This window comes from Corvus cornix, chromosome Z, assembly GCF_000738735.6.
Source record: "Corvus cornix cornix isolate S_Up_H32 chromosome Z, ASM73873v5, whole genome shotgun sequence".
Classification (NCBI taxonomy): Eukaryota; Metazoa; Chordata; class Aves; order Passeriformes; family Corvidae; genus Corvus; species Corvus cornix.
The window spans coordinates 75,149,343-75,166,197 of NC_046357.1; the positions used below are offsets into that span (position 1 = coordinate 75,149,343).

Sequence of the window (16,855 nt, forward strand, 5' to 3'; positions counted from 1 at the left end):
TGGGGAGGGAACACTACCCTCTCATGTAGGATGGAGATGGTGCTGAAAGCACCTCTCATCAGCCAGTGTGTCACCCATCAGCTCACAGCTCACACCAAAACCAGTTGTTCCCATGGTCCTGGCACTTCAGCCAGGAAAATCTGACCATAGGAATTTATCCGCAAACAAACTGGAGGAGAATGACACCTCACACCATTGTGCAAAACTGAGATAGAACTCAAAGCATAACCAGCCATGAATCACAGAATCACTTCATGGGTTGGGTTGAAGGGACATTAAAGATCACCCAGTGCCACCCCTGCCATGGGCAGGGACACCTCCCACTGTCCCAGGCTGCTCCCAGCCCCAGTGTCCAGCCTGGCCTTGGGCACTGCCAGGGATCCAGGGGCAGCCCCAGCTGCTCTGGGCACCCTGTGCCAGGGCATGCCCACCCTCACAGGGAACAATTCCTTCCTAGTATAAATTTTAACTCCCTCTTTTAGTTTAATACCATTGCCTCTCATCCTCTTGCTATCTGTCCATGTAAAAACATCATTCTCCCTCTTTTTCATAAGCCCCCTTTAAAAGCTCACAAAAGGCAGCCATGAGGTCTGCCCAGAGTCCGTGGAAAGGCTCTCCACATCTCCTCTCAGGCTGAGAAGAGCCACCAACCACAGGGGTGTGAAAGTATTTATGAGATACAGGCAAGAGCATTTGGGGATTGTACAAGGCTTGTTAATGAAGTGCAGCAACCAAAGGCAGGGAAACAGGGCATGGAAGAGGTTTGAGGAGTAGCTTTTGGAAACACAGAGGTAAGGGGATACAAGGGGATAAAAGATCACATGTAACCAGACTGATCAATACACTTGTCTGGCCGTGATCCACACATCACCACCACTACCCATCCTGCCTTCCCATCAAACCCCACTTCTCACTCCTTTCCTTGTGCATCCATGGAGCTCTCAGTGCCACTTTCTGCAGCTGGGACCAAGAAGCCACAGGTCCCTGCAGTGCCAGCACCAAACTGGAGAGGTGGGAGGTGTGGGCCTGGCCCAGGTGTGTGACCACCAGCCACGGCCAAGCCAGGCGAGCCAAGCACTGGGGATGCACCAAGGCCAGCCTGGATCAACAGAGACCCCGACTTGGCTGCTGGAGGGCACCAGAGACACAACCCAGCTTCTGGGAACACCACGAGGTTGGGCAGCTGGCTGAGAAATGACTTTGCAGACCTGTGTGTGCCCAGCTAAAGCTGAGAGCAGCACGGGCAGCTGCAGCAGCTGTGGATGGAGGGTCCAGGAGCAGCTCCTGGGCAGCTGCACAGCTCAGTTATTTCCTGGGGGGCCCATCCTGTGTGCATGTACTGAATGTACCTCTCTGCCTCACTGCCAGCCCACCAGAAAACACAAAATCATGGTTATTAAAGCACCAGGCCTCAGCTAATAAAGCTTCACCGAGCAAGGCATTAGTACAAGGCAGCTCTGAGCTGCCACACCGAGCTTACAACCCCTTGCAAAATACTGTGTAAAATACACAGCAAGGTGTGGCTACAAATCTGAGAGAAAGCCTTTTTGCTTGTTTGTTTTTAATTTTAAATTGCCAGTTAGAGGGCAGTAGTTCCTCGTACACCTTAAACAGTGACCCAGATAAAAGAAGCATTCCCATTTTCCTCCCTGTTGCTCTCCCACATCACCTGTGCAGTGAACAGACCTGGAGGAATGAGATGGATTAAAACTAAGCTGGCAATAAATAAAGAAAGTATAATTCCTTTTCAAATCAGTTTCCCAAATAAGTTCATACTTGTGCCTGAATGAAAGAAGGGTTTTCATTCCCACACCTGGTAAATTTAAGACTTTGGATTAAGTTAAAGTAGAGAAGTCCAGTAAATTTTATTAATACTGCATCCATATGAAAGAAAAAAAAAAAGCATAAAAGTTTTTGAGCAAAAGGCAAGTAAAACCCTTGAAATACAGAAGAATTTGTAAGAGAAGGTGATAAATATACCTCAGTGTATTGAGGGTGAAACAGATTTTTTCAAAAGAGAACAAGTTCTGGAACAAAGCCAAAAACAGGACTTCCAGATGCAGTCACTGACAGAAGAATTAGGATTTGCCAGGAATAAATCCTCCTGCTCAAAAATGTAGCTCAGAAGAAGCACACCACACTCTGCCACCCTGGATATTACTGAGAAACCAAAATACTGAAAATTCAAGTAAAATGGAAGGAGAAGAAGAGTAAGTACAGATGTGGAACTGATAATGAGGTCCCATTAAAATATACTGGATTAAACATCCCAGTTCCAGCTCAAAAGCCAAATAATCCCCCAGATGAGGAGAGGGCACTATGGACAGAAACAAAGGACAATGTCACAGCAGGAAAAATCCTTTATTTATGTACTGGCATCCAAATAAATTACTTATTTACCCAGAGTGGGCCATGGGATGCACTGAGATTGGAGCATCCTTTTTTCAATACTTTGTTTACAACTTACAAAGTAAATAAACATGGAAGAAATTTTGACAGCTACAAACATGTACTTGGCCAAAAAGGAAAAAAAAAATCATGAAAAGCAGTCCAAAATCAGATTAATTAGATTTTCTATATGCCAGTCTAAGAAAACATAAAACCTCAGCTAGCTCGATTGCATTGCCTCAGCTAACACATGGATTACCACAGCTCCTCGTGAGGATAAAACCCTCTGGAAAGCAATTCAATAATTGCCTTTCTCAAATGCCAGTATATTCACACAGAACAAGATGTTCCCAGGTCTGTTTTCAGTTTAAGAGTAGTAGAAATCTTCTCAGTGTCTCCTGAAATTTGTAAATAAGACACCTGAGATAGTACAAAACAGTATGTTTAAAGTGCTAGATAAAATGTCATTCAGCAATGCATAACAAAAACCTGAGAGAAGGGTCAGAGATGTCTTAAGTTAGACTCAAATGAACAGTGACACTGAAGAAGTTGCCAAAATTTCTCCCATTTGTCAAAAATACAGATAAGCTCAAGGGAGAAGGTCTAGATCATGACGCAGGCAAAATTCAATCCCTAAAGAAAATCTCTGCTATTTTGTTTAATTAAGTTGGCAAGAAAAATCTTACACAATAGTCTAATACTACTATTTTAGCTTCTTTTTACATATCTTCAGCAAAAGACTCAGTGGTTTAGTAACAAATTAGAAACTCCAAGTTGTTCTGCTCAACACAATGTAAAACAAACAAAAGCAGCTTCCAGTGAAGTAGAAAACCATTAGAACAAGAAGGTAACCACAAAAGGGAAGAGAACTCCATGCTTACCAACTAAATTTTAGATTTTTTTTTTTGGTCATTTGTTGGAATTCTGTTCAAGAAAACACAAGAAAGCCATGTCCATATCCCTGGAAAACTTCCCCAAGAAATTTAGATACGTGTGCAGAGAAGGTGAATAGAAAATCCCCCAAATGACATAGGACTATGAGACCGTCCCTCACAAAGGTGTCCACACTTCAACATCACCAGGAGGTAGGCCCAAATAAAGGGGAAACAGTCGAATAGCAAAAGGGATGGAGATAAAAAAACCTGGTCTCAGTTACCTCAGAGACCCAGCTGTCCTCTAAAGGCCGCAGTGACAACTTCCTGGTGGAGGTAAAAGTCAACCACCCCGACCCTGAATGTCACAACCAACTTCTTTGCAAGTTCTCACTATTTTCAGCTGTGTATTGTCTATCACTGGCTTGATTTTGTGTCAGTTTCTACCCTGAAAATTCATGTGTGACACATTTACAGAATGAACTAACAGGAGAAGTGTTTTAACTTGTGTTACGAACCTCTTCTTGCTTACATGCCTTTTACACCAGACAGTGGACCAGAATCCCACAATCCTTGAGGTTGGAAAATCCCTCCCAGCCCATCGAGTCCCAGCTGTGCCCGATGCCCACCTTGTCCCCAGCCCAGAGCACTGAGTGCCACCTCCAGCCCTTCCTTGGACACCTCCAGGGATGGGCACTCCAAACCTCCCTGGGCAGCCCCTGCCAAGGCCTGAGCACCCTTTCCATGGGGAAATTCCTGCTGCTGTCCACCCTGAGCCTGCCCTGGCCCAGCCTGAGGCCGTTCCCTCTCCTCCTGTCCCTGTTCCCTGGCAGCAGAGCCCGACCCCCCTGGCTGCCCCCTCCTGCCAGGGAAAGGTTGTGGCAAAACTGAACTCATGCTGCAAAGAGGGAACCCCAGGATGCTGCTGTCCCTGAATGCCATTACCACAAGGCAAAAGCCCGGCTCCTTCCTTCACTCCCTGTTGGTCGTACTCCACAGAAGAAGCTGTCCCAGGCCACTGACAAGGAGGCCGTCCCTGCTCTGCTGCCCCGCCGCAGCACAGAGCTGTGGCTGTCACACATGGGGCACAGGCTGAGCTCCGAGCCCCAGGGACCCCCAAGGCATGGAATAATGTGTTCACCCAGAGGGTACCAGGCAAAAAGTGCTTCACAACTGCCCACCCAGAAGGGGCTCTCCTGGGAGAGGACAGGGCCCGGCTCAGGACATACCAGCACCAAGAAGAGGACGCAGATCCCAAGGCTGGATGTCCAGGCAGCACAAAACCTGCAGTCCCAGGGCCTCATTTCACAAGCTTGAAATTAAAAACTACTAGCTGCTCGTGTTCAATTTTAGTTCTAAAGCAGAATCACTTGTGTTTACATGGCTCATGTCCTAAGCAATTTGGGAGCTGCCTGGCTCCTTGTGCGTTACCATGGCACTGCAGATTAGCTGAGGTGAGTGTGGATGGGAGGAGGCTGCAGAAAGTGCATTTCAGCAGCGGCTTTGCCTCCGCACACCATTCCATGAGCCTTCAGGGAGACAATTTTCATTAGATTACACCTAAACCGTGACCACTCACCACACAGACCTCCCCTCAGGCAAAGACTGCTGCGTGGCTGAAGGTCCTACCACATCTCTTTTCACAAAACTGGGGTTCAGGTGATTCAGAACTTCAGTTTCAAAGTCAAAATTTTATTTGTCACACTTTATCATCTTAATGGTTTGACCTCCTCTTTCCTACGTTTACTTCTCTGTAAGAGTTTTTAAGGAAAAACTAATTTATTCATCTGTCATATCATTAATTTCCTCATTCTTATGACACACTTGTCTCTAACAGAGGATTAATCCTAGAGCTTGTTTCTAATAAAAATCATGTTCTTCCTGAAGTAATTTCAACTGCAGCATAATTGCTTAAGAAAGACAAAAGACAGGGAAATAAGCACTGAATGTTAAAGGTGTTTTTTTTCCCATAACATACTCATGAATTGCAAACAACACACAACTAATACATGTTAACATTTCTGTTTGGAAGGTGGGTTTTGATGTATTATCCATTTATCTGTAACAAAACAGATCAGAGGGTCACAAATCGAGTTCCATACCTCGCTTGGTGAATAGCTTCTACCCACTCATCTCCATCAACCTCATCCTCACAACGCAGCTCCAGTGGCTTCTGCCCCTCATGGCCAAAGAGAACAGTAAAGTAATGCTGCAAATCAGAACAAAGAAAAATAAGGTTCAGAAACTCCTAAATGAAAAAGATATATAAAATTAAAAAACAAACAAAAAACCAACCAAACAAATAATACGAAACAGAAAAAACATCCCACCCAGAAAAAAAAAAACACTAAAAGACTTTCTATACTCAGCCCAAAGTGCTGTCAGCCCAAGGAAGATGTGTTTTAAGTTTTAGTCTTGAAACATGGATTGGAGTTGAAACTACCCTGAAAATATTCCCCTGTGAATCAAGGTAATAGCTTTCATGTACTTACTGTTAAGTTATTGTTCTTAAACTTCCACAAACAAGACTACAAAATACAATTCCCTAAAGAGCTCCTACAGCCAAGTACAATAACAGAAATACAGTGGGGTGTCTGTAGATCTTCTCTCTTGCATTTTTTCACCTAAAACTGTCCTCACAAGCCAGCATGGGGCACCAAGCCTGGAACCACCACCTCCTCCTCCAGAGAATGCAGACTGAGCACTGGCTCCAGCTTATTCCCCACCTTCCCCAAAGAACAGGGACTCTTCTCATTCGTCACACTCCCAAAACATTTTTGCCCCTCTCTCAAGAAGCCTCAGCCATAACTGTATGGCAGCAACCTTTTTTTTTCACAAGAAAATGCTATTCACACAAAAACTGTCATATTCTCATTGGCATTTCTTGCATGAAGGGCATTGCCCAGGTGTGTTCCACAGAACTTTCAGGGAAGTTTTTGCTACTCTCAGAATTATTTGCTACTCTCAGTATTATCTAGTGGGGAGGGGACAGCCACCAGTTATCTACGTTAGCTCCCATTTCACAGGGACGGTTATTTACAACCATATTTTGAATAGTTTGTGTACTAACTTACAGCCAGGGAGCAAACAGAATTCTTCCACCTCAGATGAAAACAGGTCAGAAAATATTCTACCTAAACACACACCTTTAATTTCCACAGTTGCCTTAAATGCACCCTTTAGAAATCCAGACGTTTCACAGGCAGCAGGACCAGTGAGGGGCCTGGCCAAACATAAAAACATCTGGGTTTGGGTCTGAGGTCATCCAGGAGTAATTCTACCTGAACTTCTCTGGATCACTCCGGTCTCTTCATTGCCCAGAACTACCCTACCCCTCTTCACCTCCACACCTGTGCACAGGGAACAGAAATTCCCATCTGGGATCTAACAGACAAACTTGAGCACTCATACATTTGACCTCCTTTTGGGTAACATGAGTACAAAAAAGGAATTCCATAAGGAGAAATTATTCACTTGTGCACTGTATTAATTTGCTAAACATCATTACACATATACAAAACACTTCTCATGCAGAAGACCACCAGAACTGCAGGATTGCAGACAAACACAACAGAAATGAGGCCAAATCAGAAGCAGCATTCACATTTAACAGGCTTTAACTAAAGGAAGTTCAGGCTCAGATCTGTTAAGTTTCAGAAATAAAACAGCTCCAGAGCCAAAAAGGAAGATTAATATATGAGTAGAAGAACAATCTTATAACCTGAGGGGCATCAACAGAGTATATCATTTAAACCTGAATGCTGTGAATAGAAAAAAACATTTACTCAGGTCCATAGGATTCTCCACAGCAGTGAAAGATAAAAACTTTTAGAACAATACAGTGCAGTTGAAAATAACCTACAGCACAGTGAAAAGTGTAGCAAGATTACACACAAATGTGCTCTGTTTATAGAGTGGAATAGTCTATTTTAAAAAGCATATTTAAAGATAAATCACACTGTTCAGCACTGCATATTATGTAACAAGTTATTTGTGTTTCATAAAGCTGTCACATATAAAATTAGAATAAAGACACAAGTGCAGACAAGCACTGGATTTAATCCCATTGTGTGGGGATTCAAGTTAAAGGGAGAGACAATATCACAGTCCTCCCTACTTTTGAAGTGCAGCAACTCAGACCTCTTTAGAGCAAGACTTCCAGTGATCTCATGTCGCAGAATTTAAACTCAGAGGTGTGCAGTTACCATGGTGACAGGCACGCTAGAAACACACAGTTAGACCCAGAAAATGCACACATTTAAACTAACTTAGGAGGCAACCACAGTAGGTCTGGACCCAATGGCAAATAAAGCTAAATTATAGAAGACATTTGTTTTGAAATCACCTACATCTGTCACCCCCTCAAACAGGCATGTTGCACTCAAGCATCAGTATCAACTCTCACTTCATTTATCCAGAAGTAGTCAACTCTAAAGCAAGAAAAGTGCAAGAAAAATATCATAACATGCCTCTAAAAAGAATCTCGAAGTAATCTTTGAATTCTCTTTTCAAAATAAATGTTGCTTACTTAAAAAAACTAATTTACTAGAAGAAAATAAGATGGTATCTGTGATGCACTATTACATTCTCCAGTAAATGCTGTATGTGAGTGGGCCTGTATATATAATTACACAGAGACAATATAATTTTAACACTGCCATTCAATGCTAAACAGTTCAGCTCCTACATCACTGCAGCACAGTACAGGTAAAAACCACCCTTCTGCATACACACTATCAGCTTCCTGAAGGGAAAACAGTAAATATTTAAGCACTGTAGCACATATTTACATCAACTACCCTTATCACCTTCATCATCATGTCTGTTGGATAGCAGGAAGGCATTTGTGTTTCAAGTTCAGCCGGACAATTTTGTTGTTTATCCTTACTCTGAAAATCCCTGGACTCACAGGAGGTAATACGAACAATCTGTATTTTGACATAAAACAAATTCAGTAATTTCATTTCAAGGTGTCTTTTCAGTATTCTGGTGCACACAAGTGAAATGGCAAGGATTTATTTGAATAAAAACACCTTTGGCAGAGTTCTTCAAGGTAAAGCTTGAGAAAAAAGAGGAGGGAAGGCTTTAGGTACCTTGCCCAGGTATGAAGGCATGACTGACAGCCAAGGAAAGAATTCAAGTGTATCAAGAGCACTGTTGTGTGTCACTGCTCTGACTCGTACCTGGGGCTAACCATAGTTTCTCCCTGCAGTGAAAAGAGGAATCAGAAGGAGACAAGGAGCTGCTGCAGAGACGAGACTGAAGCCGGACTCAGGTTCTGGGTGAAGAAGCCCTGCACCAGAGCTCACAGCAGCTCACAACACAACTCTGCCCTTATAAAACTGCCCAAGGGATGGCAGTGCTCAAAACAAGGCAGCAAAACCTCCACAGTTGCCAACATTTCCCCTTCAGAGGGGAAAAAAAACATTGTTCTGATCACAAAAAAAAATCAATCAAACAAACAAACAAAAACCACACACACAAAACAACCCCACAGAAACCAAAATCCAAAAACCAACCCCAAAAGACCCCATACCAAAAAAAATCAACGCAAATGATACATGCCCTGTAACAGAAACACTACTTTTAGGACCGCTGAGGTCAATTAGTGGTGATGGCTCAAACAGCCCCGTGACTGAGGGACCCAGAGGAACAAGGACTCCCACAGATGGGCTGGTACCTGTCACAGGCAGAGGAACTGCTACTCCAGGGAACATCACTTGGCAATTCCACTGCGAGCTCCTGCCTTCAGCTCCTCGTAAATTTGGTCAGCTTTGTCCAGGAGACAAAGCTCACACTGGGATAATGACGCAAGTGTCAACAGTGCTTTTGATATCCCACCCTCCCATCAGCAGGGCGAGTTAACATGTAAATTATGCTCCAAGGGACACCAGGGTGACACCAAATTGTGTTGTACTGCGGGCTTGCAAATGGTGTGTGTGGTGGCAGCGGATAACCTGCCCATGATCTGCTCTTCCCTAAGCTTTCCTTACTAACATAAAACTAATTTATAATAATATACTGTAAAATTATAATTTTAAAACTTAGTTTTGCCATGATCTTGCTAGGTGCTATCTCCTATTTTTCACCAATTTATTGCAGTTTTGGTTTAACAATTCAAGCCAGGACAATGACAGTAAGTTAAAAAGAAAATTCCAGGGGTCAATATTGATCAGAATGGAAACCAGAGATGAAAAACAGTGAAAAATTTGTCTCTGTACCAAAACTGCTACCAAAACACTAAGAGCCTTAACAAAAGCCTGTGTTCAATGTGAGGCAGGAGGAAGCTAAATCATTTGTTGTGTATTTAAGGCTTATATTCACTACCTGATGTTAGCAAGAGCATGTAGCAAACCTTTGATGCTGAAAAAGGTAGCAGAGGTGATTAATTAAAATCTAACATGACAAGCTAAAAATATTTCTTGTTCTTGACTTCTAAAGACATTTTCGTTTCAGAATCTGGGAGCCTGTGTGCAACCTGAAATGCAAGTAAATGACTGAGCAAAAGAGAACAATCACTGCAGCAAATGAAAACTCAGTAATCCCAGAAGGAAAAGCAGCAAACTGCAGTCTAAATCAAAGCAGCTTATGCTATTCAAGGACACATTAATTCATGAAGTTTTCAGATGTGTTTTACTGATAGTATTTTGCACAGCTTCTCCAAAACAAAATGTGTATTCTGTATTTCTTAGATCCTAGGGAAAGGGAAGGAAAAGAAGGGAAAATGTTGGGAGGAAGGCAGCATCTCTAGAAGGGAACAAGTGGACAAGGATGAAGGTATTGAGGTGAGGGAAATGTCTGGGGGAGAAGGCAGCAATCCCTCACAGAGACTAATCACAACAATGTGAAGTGTCAGGATAGGGGGGAATGGTTTCAACGAGAGGAGGTTTAGATGGGATCTTGGGAAGGAATTGTTCCCTGGCAGGGTGGGCAGGCCCTGGCACAGGGTGCCCAGAGCAGCTGGGGCTGCCCCTGGATCCCCCCTGGCAGTGTCCAAGGCCAGGCTGGACATTGGGGCTGGGAGCAGCCTGGGACAGTGGAAGGTGTCCCGGCCCATGGGCTGGCACTGGATGGGATTCAAGGTCCTTCCCACCCAAACGGTTCTGTTATTCCATAGTTCTGTCACCAGCATGCTGGTGGGAAGGGAGTGCTCCTCTTCTGCCAGGGAAGATTCCCCCATCTTGGGACTTGCTGTGCCACCACTACTGGCAGGAAATCCGCAGCCCACTGTTGTTAAATTAGCATGAGAATGGAATAATGACAGGACTGAGAATTCATTTTAAAGTTTCCAGGGAGATCGACTGAGCCAACGCATTTCATGCTTGTATCACACCAATTAGTAGAAGCTATAATGAGAACAGGATTAGTGGACATCAGAATTAATACGATGTACTCAGGAAAAGTCAGATGGTTTTTGTACAAGGATGGCATCTCCCGTAAACCCAGGGGAGCTCTCAGAAGGGTCAACGAGTGTTTGGATTGCAACAAAAAGGTTTTCAAAATGATTCTGAGAGATATTTAGGGAAATGCTTAAGCATCTAGGACTTAAAAGAAAAACGTCACTCCACAGATGAAAAAAAATAAAAAGGAAACAAAAAATCTGATCAAAAGCTAGGAAAGAGAGCTGTAATATTGGACCATCTGTCAGTTCTTACAATGGAAAAAAGTCATCAAAGGACTTCCTCAGGGAACTCTGTTGAGGACTGCGACAGACATTACAACGGATGGCAAAGTTTGTAAATTATTTAGGATAGTAATGATGAGAATCTATTATTAAGAACTTCAACAGGCCTGAGTTACGGGACAGCAAGATGGCAGACGTAATTAACTGTGCACAAATGCAAAGTGACACATGAGGAAAAACATTCCAAGCTTCACATGTGGAAAGATGGGCTTTGTGCTTGGTACCACCACTCAGGGACAAGATCCTAGGAAAAGTTCCATGAAAAAACCATCCCAATGCTCAGCAATGCCAGAAGAAGCAAATCAGAGCACTGGAATGACTGGGAAAGAAACAGAACAAAGTGAACAAGGCTGTTACACTATGAAACATCCTGAATACTGTGGGTACTTTTGGACTTCTCACACAGAAAGGGCAACATAAATTGGGAAAGGTTCAGAAAAAGGTAGAAGTGGTGTGGAAAGGCTTGAGTATGTCCCAACTGGATAAGCAAAAACTCAGTCTGGGACTCTTCAGCACAAAGAAAGGACAAGGGGTGATGGTTTTAAACCGAAGGAGCCAATTCAGACTGGATATCAGGAAGGAGTATTTTACATGAGGATGGTGAGGCACAGGCTGCCCAGGAGGAGGTGCATGCCTCATCCCTGGAGACATTCAAGGTCAGGCTGGACAGGGCTCTGACCCACCTGATCAAGGCGAAGATGCCACAGATCTTTGCAGGGAGGGTTCGACCAGGAAGCCTTTAAAAGGTCCCTTTCAACCAAACTGTTCTGTAATTCTACGGAAGGAACAACTCTGGGGATTCAACAGGAGTCTGCAGAACTGGGAGGTGTATGAAGTGGATGAATAGGGCTACACAGGTCTATTTCTTTTCCAATTAAAAAGGAAAAAAATCTATTAAACGAAGGTCAGAGAAAACAGCTTCAAAACTAACAGAAGAAAACGGCTCTTCACAGAACTGGTGATAGTCTGGGGTTGCTCTGTGACAAAGGAAGTGGTAAATGCAGTGGCAGGGATGTGCAGGGAGAGCAGAGAGCTCACTGTACAGAATTTCTGGGCTAGCAAACACACAGAATTCACGTATTTTGAATGCAAACAGTCCTGAAGCTGAAAATGACTGGAAAGTCCTTTTAGAGGAGAGGGAAGGGGAAAGTAAAATAAGTATTAAATAGATGCCTTCCCCAGCATGTCCTCATGGCCACCATGTGGGACAGGTAATTAGAGCAGTTGGATCTTTGGTCCACCCAAATTAAGCCTTTCTCATAGTCGTACAGGAGCTAATTAAAACTTCCCTTGTTGGCATGTGAGTCCTCTAAAGCCTTCAGATTGCTTTGCACCTGATTATAAACAAGAGGCACTGGTACCTTCATGAAGTGCTGGCTCTTACAAATTTTCTGGGGTTTTTCTTGCAGATTTTGGGTTTGATTTTGATTCTCTAAAAAAATAAAGAAGTACTTTGCAAACCTGGTAGAGAGACACTGAAGTATTCCAGGTTCTGTGTTTCCTTCTGGTGACACCTAGGGATTAAGGGGTTTTTTTATCATTTTAGTGTTACTTCATCATCCCTGATAGGTAGAAATCTGATATTGAACACAACTACAGAGAAAAAAATTCTAGGGGTAAATGAGAATAGGGCTTTTATCTGCCAAGAGCATGTTAGAAGATACTGATTTGGATCTCCCACACTGAGGACATTCAGAGATGGGCTGTAGTATCTGCTCCGGGTTTAGCTTCACACTGGACAAATACAAACTACCTTGTACTGGGTGGGGGGTGAGATGGCTTGATGTCTCCTTTGTTCAACCAATATTGAATTAATCGAGTGCCAACCTGCTCCATAAAATGTATTCTGACATCTGACAGTGAACTGCCTTCCTGAGCCACCCTGCAAATATTGCCTGGCCAAGAACAACTGAGATAATTGTATTTAATTATGCAATCAACAGTTTTCAGATTAGGGAGATTACACATAAATGCACCCTGTGTTATAAGCTCTTACTCTGTCAATTGAAAAATACCGTACCCAACTTGCATGCAAAACAGAAGTCAAGGAACACACAAAGGTCACTGAGGACCTCTATTCTCCTGCAACTCTGTTGACTTGCATCGAAATTACACCAAATTACAATGGTTATAGCATTTGTTTTCATGGATGAGAGAATGAGGCTAATATGGCCCCATCTGCTCTATTTTCAATGCAGACCATTTGTACTTCGGCAGCAGTTTATCAACAGGGAAAAATTCTGCCACATAAAAGGAAATTTTGACAAGTCAAACCTACAGGAATGGCTACAACAAGTGCAGCTAAATTATTCACTAATAATAAACTAAACATGGGTACCTTCATCTAAAAGTGCATTTGACACAGTCCAGTGGGAATTTCCTGCCAGAAACCACAAGCCCCTTGCTTCCTAGGGACCTGAGAGCTGCCTTGCAATGATAGCACAGTCACTAGTAAACATTCACAGCACTGCCAGCACTGCTGTGTGCCTCCCCGCACACCCTCAGCCTCTCCTCCCACGTGAACCAGGGCTCCTGGGACTAGCACTGATACATCTCTGCATCTCATTTCCCCAGGTGACTGATGCAGTAGCTGTGCCCTCAGGATACTTCTACAGACTGAATTCCTGAAAAGTGAAGAGTAATTCCTACAAACCACAGCCAAATCCAACCTGCCCAAGCCCAGAGACAGCCAGAACTGCTCCAAGGACCTGATGGTGTACACAGCTACCCCTGTGCTCACCAGACACGCCCTCAGCCCCATTCCCAGGATTCTGATCTTCCCAAGCACTGGAAAAAGGACATAGCACTCAGAGCTGCAGTGCACACTTAACAGTAAAACACCTGAATTTTAGCTACCACTTGTTGCCGCTGATCCCTCCCAGTCTTCAGTATTCCTTATGCTGGCAAAAGAAAAATTACTTCCTTGGAAAGTGCTGGTTTTAGTGGCAATTTGAGACATTTTCAGGACACAGCCATTCATGTGGAGAGCTCAACAAGTGGGCAGGTACCTGTGGGGACCATGGCAGTGAAATGTTTGCAGCGCAAATGATGGGGAAGGAGCACAGAAATCCCATTTTTCCCTACTGATGACCTAACCCAGCAGGCAGGCTGGGGGCACAGCCCTTCAGTCCTTGTCCCTGTCCCCATTTCAGAAGCCTCCATTTGGGCCACACTGGACAGAATGAACAGTCAAGGCAGTCCAACGTTTGGTCCCTCCTCGAGCATGGCACAGCTGAAGTGAGCCAAGACCACAGCCCTACCACGTAACTAAGCACGATACAACTAAATTAGTAGAAGTACAACAATTAGTAGAAGTACAGCTGTATCAGTAGGAGCACAGCTGTATCAGTAGAAAAATGTGGTGTTCAAACTGACACAGAAAGGACAGATGGGGGAAACAGACAGAAAGAGACCAAAGGGAGTAGTGGAATCAGCAGCAGCATTAAAACATTTTTCAGGACTGAAAACTTTCTGTGTTTTGCTCTTTTTTTTTACCCTGTCTCATTTGTTCACAGTTGTCACAACCTTAGCCTTTCTCCATGTACTGACAGCCTTCCCCTCCTTGTCCAAACAGCAGCCAGAGCTCTCCAGCCTTCTCGTCTGAAACCTAACAGTGCTTCACAGCTCCTCCACACCAATTCTGACATAAACCTCAGCATTTGGTTTGCCCTGCAGAAGACATCCCTGTATTTTAATTAAAAGATCAGACTTTAAAGGCCAGAAGGACCATTTATAACCTTCTATTCTGATTACTTATGTAATGTGGACCAGAAAAATCTCTCTAGAGAGCTCCTGCATCAAACATACAGGATCAAGATGAGACACAGACCCTCCTTCATCAATCCTAACCTAGAAAGTAATGAAAAACCCTCCTGAGCCCAAGTTAAATTCTTCTAGGTAATAAATTACCCTCGCTGCTGAAAACATGCAGCTTCATTTTAAAGAATGAGCAGGCAGGTAAATAAAGAAATCATATGAAGAGCCTGGTTTTTGGCGATTGCATCCCAACACTGTGCACTGCGGGAGTGAAGCCTGGGATCCTCAGCAAACACCATCTCATATGTACCAAAAATAAAAAGGGAAAAAGATAAATCTACCTCAAAGCATTGACACAAACAATTTCTATAGAGCAAGTAATTTTGAAGTATTAATTTACAGGAAGCTGATTAATTGACTGCCTTCTAATTATATTCTGAAAATATGCAAACACAGGATTTGACATTTTCAAAGCACTTTACAGACAGTAACTAATCTTCGAATTCCTCTACAAGGTAAGAATTATGGTGCCCATTTTAGACACAAGGATATGTGCAAAGATGCCCAAATATAGATCTGCTGTAAAAGAGTTCAACTCAAGATTGCTATAAACAGAGCTTCTCTCCCTGAAGTGAGCCAATACACGATAGGGAGGCAAGAATAAGAAGTCAGCACATCTTAGACCTTGTTACATCCCTGTTATATATAATAATTTCTATCTATAAACATTTTCGGAAAAAATCCAAACACTTGAAATTTCAACCAACTGCAGTTTTCTGTGAGATGAGGGACAAGACTGGTACAGTCACACACCAGCACCAGAGACTGGCAGGGCTCTGATGGAAAGTCAAAGACCACTGCAAAGAGCCAAATACAACATTTTTATGAAACCTGAATGATTTTATGGCATGGAAAAACATCCTTTTCTTGGCACCATCCTCTCTGACAGCCACAATCTGTGGTTAAGTAGCCCAGAGGGGTGGGAGCCTCATTACAGCCTTGTAAAAAAATTGGCAGGAAAAGTGACAGACTCTGGTTTATAACAAGAGAAGGTTATTGCAACACCAGAAGCCTTGACCTCCACCTTCCATTTACTCACAGTCCACCAAAGGAGCACTGGCTGCTCTGCCCACCTGCTCCACGCTCAGGAGGGCAGGGAATGACATTCCAGGAACATGGAGCTGAACACAGAGCTGCTCTACCCGTAACTCACAGAGAAACAGGTTCTTCATTAAAATCACATTTCCCAACCCCGCCCTTAAGGACGGTGAGTAGAAAAGTTCCCATTAAGGGAACCTGTAACTGCCTCTCTCAGCACATTTGGACATTCCAGAGCCCCAGGCCATGGTCAGGACTGCTGTACCAAACCCCCGGTAGATGGGGTTCACTCAGATGCACAGGGGGATAAAGCATTGACCTCACCTCAGGACATCAAACACCCAGTGACTGAGTCCTGTCCTGTCTCACCCACCAAGAAATTTGGATGAAATTTCCATTACATCCCTGCACATATTCTTGAATCTACTGTCCTTTGAATTCTCCAAGTTTGCAATTAAAAAAAAAACAAATAACAAAAACTAACAGACACACACAAAAAAAACCAAAACAAACAAACAGAAAAACCAACCAAAAAACAAAACCAAAAACCAAAAACAAAAAACCCCAAACGAACAGAAACCAATGCACCTCACCTTAGCCAAGCAACAATTACAATGATTCCATCATATGACAAGCCTTCCCCAAGCCCCAGGACTTCTGACTGTCCACTTTCAAACCCTGGGTTTCTACAAGGATTCTGTGAAATTTCCTTAACTGGTGGACATGCTGTAACAGTGACTGAAAATACTCCAATAACTCTACCTTGCAAATATAAAAAAAATTCTCACACTGACAAGGGTCACAGCCACCAACGTTTTATACAAAGGGTAAGAACTGAATTGCACTACACTAATTGTGAGCTGAAAATTAAATTTTCAAAATTTGGCTGGAGATTGCTGAAATGAGTTCAGGCTTTATATCAAATAAAATTATCTTCAGGCTGTAAAACCAATAGCATTAGAGACAGAATCCACATTTTATAATATTTACTATCAAAGACCCACTTAAGCATACATTTAGGTTTCAACAATTTACCCAACTGGAACTACAGCACATG

General features: G+C 43.2%; 1 protein-coding gene across 6 annotated transcripts in view; it reads right to left on the bottom strand.

Moving 5' to 3' along the window:
• RASGRF2 (Ras protein specific guanine nucleotide releasing factor 2) overlaps positions 1-16,855 on the bottom strand; it is a 114,908-nt gene that overhangs the window by 74,256 nt on the left and 23,797 nt on the right. For all 6 annotated transcript variants that reach the window (XM_039566478.1, XM_039566477.1, XM_039566476.1 and 3 more), the window contains exon 2: positions 5,363-5,469. In XM_039566478.1, coding sequence (XP_039422412.1) covers positions 5,363-5,469 — 107 coding nt within the window. The remainder of the gene's footprint in view (positions 1-5,362; positions 5,470-16,855) is intronic.